Source organism: Ichthyophthirius multifiliis, assembly GCF_000220395.1.
Source record: "Ichthyophthirius multifiliis unplaced genomic scaffold scaff_1120509251290, whole genome shotgun sequence".
Taxonomy (NCBI): domain Eukaryota; phylum Ciliophora; class Oligohymenophorea; order Hymenostomatida; genus Ichthyophthirius; species Ichthyophthirius multifiliis.
The window spans coordinates 1-5,203 of NW_004086018.1; the positions used below are offsets into that span (position 1 = coordinate 1).

The following is a 5,203-nucleotide window of genomic DNA, read 5'->3' on the forward strand; positions in this document are numbered from 1 at the left end:
ATTATTATTATTATTATTATTATTATTATTATTATAATTTTTTTTTTTTTTTATATTTATTTTTATTTTTGTTTTTATATTTTATATATCTATTATTCGAATATAATATTTAATAATTATTTTAGTTTAATTTTTTTTTTTGCATTTATATATTATTTTTATATTTTTTTATTTAATAAATTAGATTAATAATAATTATTTTTAATATTTTTATATAGTAAAATTTTTTTAAATTAATTTTAAATAGAATTTATTATACTTATTTATTTATATATATATATTTATTAAATATAAATATATTTTTTTTATAAATTTATATTTATTTATTTTTATCTTTTATATTCTGTTATAAGCTGAATTATTTTTAATGTTTGATTTCACATTCATATTTTTTTTAATTTATAATTTATATAATATATTTGAAATCCCTTTAAATAATTTTCTTTTTATATTTCTTATATTAGATTATTTTTTAGAATTTTTTCTATTTTTTATTATTAGATATATTAATTTTAAATATATTTAATATTTTCTAATTAATAAATTTCTTTTTATTTGTTTTTAAATATATCTTATTTTTAATTAATTTACAAATATTTTAAATTCTAAAATAATTATTATCTTTTTTTCTCGTTTTTTATTTTTTACAATATTCCGAAAATTCTTCTTAAAAAAAAATATAAAACAATTATTATAAATAAATACAAAAGTCTTATTTAAGAATCCAAAAAAAAATATTATTTTTACTTTTATTATAATTTATTTTATAAAAATACTTTTAAATACATTTTTTTATCTTTTATATACTTTAATTTTTCTAAATCTTATATTTATTCATTATCATTATTAATAAAAGATAAAAAAAATATAATAAATAAACATATTATTGTCATAAATATTATATTTATAATTAATTAAACTAAAAATCTATTATATTTAGTATTTTATTTTATTAAAATCTTATTTTTCATAAATATATTGACTAATAAGCTTTACTTATGTTTAAAATATATAAGATTGTTTTTTTTTAAATCATTTATTAATTATATATCTAAATCAGATTATATATATTTTTATTTTTTTTAAACTTTTTAAATTTTTTTTAGTTTAAGGTAATTTCTTTTTATTATTTTTTCTATTTTAACCATTTTTTAATATTAATATATTAAATTTTCTTTAAAACTAATAATATTTTATATTCTATATATAGACAAAATTAATAATTAAATTCTTAATTTACTATATAAAAATTTGAACCTGAAAATAATTTCAATATATAAACTAATAAAAACTTCCATACACTTCACCTTATATATATGACCTTTAAAAGTAAAACCAATATATTTAAAGTACTTTTTAAGGCCAATAATTTTGTATTAATATACAATTTACCAAAAGAAAAAAAAAATTAACATTATAAATAATTTTTGTTTATTAAAAAAATAAAAAATTTTTAAGATAATTAAATCTTTTACATTTTTTAATAAATACTATAAAATAGTAAATTAGTAATAAAAAATATATATATAAACAAAAAAGACTATAAAAAATTATAAATATCAGTTAAAAAAATTACAGACGATATATTAGACTAATAAGAATAAATTTTATGTAAAATAAATATAATGGATATTTTTAATATATTTTAAATGTATTAAGTAAAAAAAAAGTGTCTCAGTTTTTTTTTTTTTTAATGATTTTTAATTGTTTAATAGTAAAAATTATTTATGGATAAAAAATTACTTATTTTGTATAAAATAAAGGTGCTTTTTTTCTCCAAAAAATAGTACAAATATAATAAAAAAAACATACTTATTTCTGTTTTATGGCTAATTTTTAAATAAATAATACTATATTTTTATTTATTTTATAATATTATAGATCATAATATATATTTCTTTTTATTTTAATATTATATTCCTTTATTTATATATATATTTTATAATTTAAAGTTGTTTTATTTTGTTTTGTTTAAAAAAATAAAAAATTCAAGAAATATAATTAATAAGGTTTTTGTTTTCTATAGTATATTTGATCCCGTTTATAATAATTATTAAATTTTCTTAACTATTATTGAATTCTTATAGCATTTCTTTTAATGAATTTTAATTAGATTTCAACTATAAATTATCATTAATAATATCATTTTAATTATCAATTTAAATCGAATGTCTTTCTTTAACTATTGATATATCATTTAATTACTCACTTAGTATATTTATATAAGTTTTTGGAACTAATTTATTTAAAATTCTTTATTATTTAAATGCTTATTCAGTAGCAGGCTATACTGTAGTCGCAATAATACCAACTAATAAATTTTATAAAAAAAATCCTACAAAAATAATTATAAATCCGAAATATATAGAAAATCCAGCATTCTTATATAAATATAAAATTGATATTTGAATGTATAAAAAATTTTACTTTTAATAAAGCTGCCCTAGCTATATCTCCCCAAGCATCAAAAGTAATTGTTTATACTACAAATAAGAAAGAATAGGTAATATCAACAAAAAAAAATTAAAATTGATTTTATATATCATTTAATGTGTAAAAAGCTATTATACTTAAAATGTACATTAAAGATAAGTTTATAAATCCTATATCGTATATCTATATGTGTGAAAAATAAAAAAATATATATATACATATATAAAATACTATTATAATAAATATATTTTTATATATTCATATATTTACTTTATTTAAAACTATTAGAAATTTTTTGAAAGCAAATTTACATTCTGATGTTGTTAATAAAATTAAAAGTCGAATACTAGATCCTTTATCTAAAGAATATTCATTTAAAATATAAAAAATTAAATCTATTAGAAATCCACATACACCACATATAAAAGGAATTACTAATTTTAAATCTTTTATCATTATTCTGAATTTATTTTACTTCATCTTATGTTTTTTATACTAATTTTAATTTATATGATTTTTAGATATTTTTAAAAGTATTATTTATTTTTATACATTTATGTAAAATTCACAAATCATTAATACTCCAAAAAATAACTCAAATATTAAATTAATTATATACATATAAGTATTATAAAATCCAAAACTAACTTATATTATATCTAATATAATTTTAGTAATTATATAATAATATTTATAAGAAATCATTATTTTTTAGATAAAACTAAGTGGATAAATGGGTATATTAAATTTTAATTATTTAATTAAATTTTTTAATTTTATGTATTTTTGATTTTATTCTATTAATTTTAGATTATTTTTTTCATCTAATGAATTTTTATAAATCTAAAAAAATTATTTATAATAATTTAATAAAAAAAAAAAATTACAAAATTAACTCGGTAGCTTCTATTGCTGTAGTATGTGACGAATACACTAAGAAAGAAATTAAAAAAAAGTATTAAAGTAAAAAAATATAAACTATAAAATAAATACACCACCAATTACCCATTTTTTACATAATAGGAATATTTATTTAACTATTCCAACAGTCATAAGTAATAACCTATAAAAAATAAAATATATATTAATATAAAAGTATATATTATTAAAATTAATTATTATGCAAAAAATTATAATAAAATAATAAAAAATTATGAAGAATTTAAATATAAAATATATATATATATATATATATATATTATATTATATATTTATTTAAAAACTTAAAACATAGTTAATAAGGAATGAAATATAGTTTAAAAATGCATAGGCAATACTTCTCTAAATAATTTAAATGAATAATAAGAAAACATATAGAATATAAAGAGCATAGAAAAAAATATTTTTTTGGATTTTTTCATTATATAAATAATGTCTTTAATTATGATTCTATATATATATAATTTTTTAATAATTTATGAATTATTCCTTTATTTTTTTATAAAAACTCAATATAAGAAAAAAAAGAATTATCTCCTTATTTTTTTTATTGAGTTTTTATAAAAAAAAAATGTAAAATTTATAAAAAAATATATTTAATTATACATATATATATATATATAAATATATATATATATCATATATCATATACATATAGTATTGATTTTTATATATTTATTTATTTATTTATTTAACCTTAATTTTTCATAACAAAAAAATTTCATCATTCTAAAAGCATCTACGTATATTAATCTAGCTACATTTTGTCCTAAACAAATTAAAATTAAATCCATAAATAATGCTACTGGACCACTGGCAAGATCCAAATAGAAAAATAAATAACCTTTATTCATTTATATTAATTTTTATATATATAAATATTTAATATTTATATATTACCATAATATTTATTATTTAAATATAAATTTTTTAAGTATTTAAAGTTCAAATAAAATTTTATTGTTATTAATAATGAAACTATTTCATTTATTATTCGAAATATTATTCTTTAATTATAAGAACCACTTTTATATTTATTTATTTAATATAAATAAATATATATTATTTACTCGGATAAAGATAAAAATGAAATTATTTAAATAAATATTATTATAATGATAAATGCTTCATTATATTTAACTAACATTTATTTTATTTTAGATTATTTACATTGTTCTATTTTTTGATAAAATTATATTAGAAAGTATTATTTTCATTTACTATCTGCAATTTATGGATATATTAAATTGACATCTTTTTCTAGATACCTTAAAAATTTAATATTCTTATTTTATATTTATTTAAATTTTATTAATAGAAGATTCATTAAATGTTATTTCCTTCTGAAAATAATAATTTTAATTAATAAATAAAATTAATTTGTAAATGTAATTTAATTATAAATATTTTTATTTATAAATTAATAATTTTTTTCTATTATTTAAACAAATTATTAAAATAATTATTATAATTATAAAACAAATTTTATCTATTAATTATTTTTTTAGACAATATAAAATAAAATTATTATATATTTAATTTAAAATAATGATAAATAATTATAAAATATAATTGTTTATAGAAATATATATTTAAATTTGTTTAATTTATAATATAAAAATTAATATATAAATATATTCATATATAATTAAAAGTTTTTTTTTTATATAATAACATTTATATATAAAAATTAAAATTTTAATATATTCAATAATTCAGATCTATATATTAATTTTATAATAGTATAAAAAAATTTGAATATACAGTTATAAAAGCTAAAATAATAATAGAGCTATTTTATGAAATAATAATTTTTATTTGTTCTATAATA

The 5,203-nt window shown here is 12.0% G+C and overlaps 1 protein-coding gene across 1 annotated transcript, besides 12 other annotated features; it reads right to left on the bottom strand. All coding sequences in view use genetic code 6, as the record gives it.

The window, feature by feature from the left end:
- Positions 1-35: a microsatellite.
- Positions 5-85: a microsatellite.
- Positions 17-70: a microsatellite.
- Positions 37-82: a microsatellite.
- A 175-nt stretch (positions 86-260) lies between the features above and the next one.
- Positions 261-298: a microsatellite.
- Positions 261-324: a microsatellite.
- Positions 261-327: a microsatellite.
- Positions 270-333: a microsatellite.
- A 1,552-nt stretch (positions 334-1,885) lies between these two features.
- Positions 1,886-1,939: a microsatellite.
- Positions 1,940-2,035: 96 nt separating this feature from the next.
- On the bottom strand, positions 2,036-3,486 carry IMG5_176650 (hypothetical protein; the record flags this gene model as incomplete). Its single annotated transcript, XM_004027683.1, has 2 exons — positions 2,036-2,616; positions 2,704-3,486. 2 exons carry the CDS (start codon positions 3,484-3,486, stop codon positions 2,275-2,277), a joined length of 1,125 nt encoding a protein of 374 aa, XP_004027732.1. The 3' UTR covers positions 2,036-2,274.
- A 120-nt stretch (positions 3,487-3,606) lies between these two features.
- Positions 3,607-3,644: a microsatellite.
- Positions 3,645-3,960: 316 nt separating this feature from the next.
- Positions 3,961-4,029: a microsatellite.
- Positions 3,974-4,029: a microsatellite.
- Positions 4,030-5,203: the final 1,174 nt, after the last annotated feature.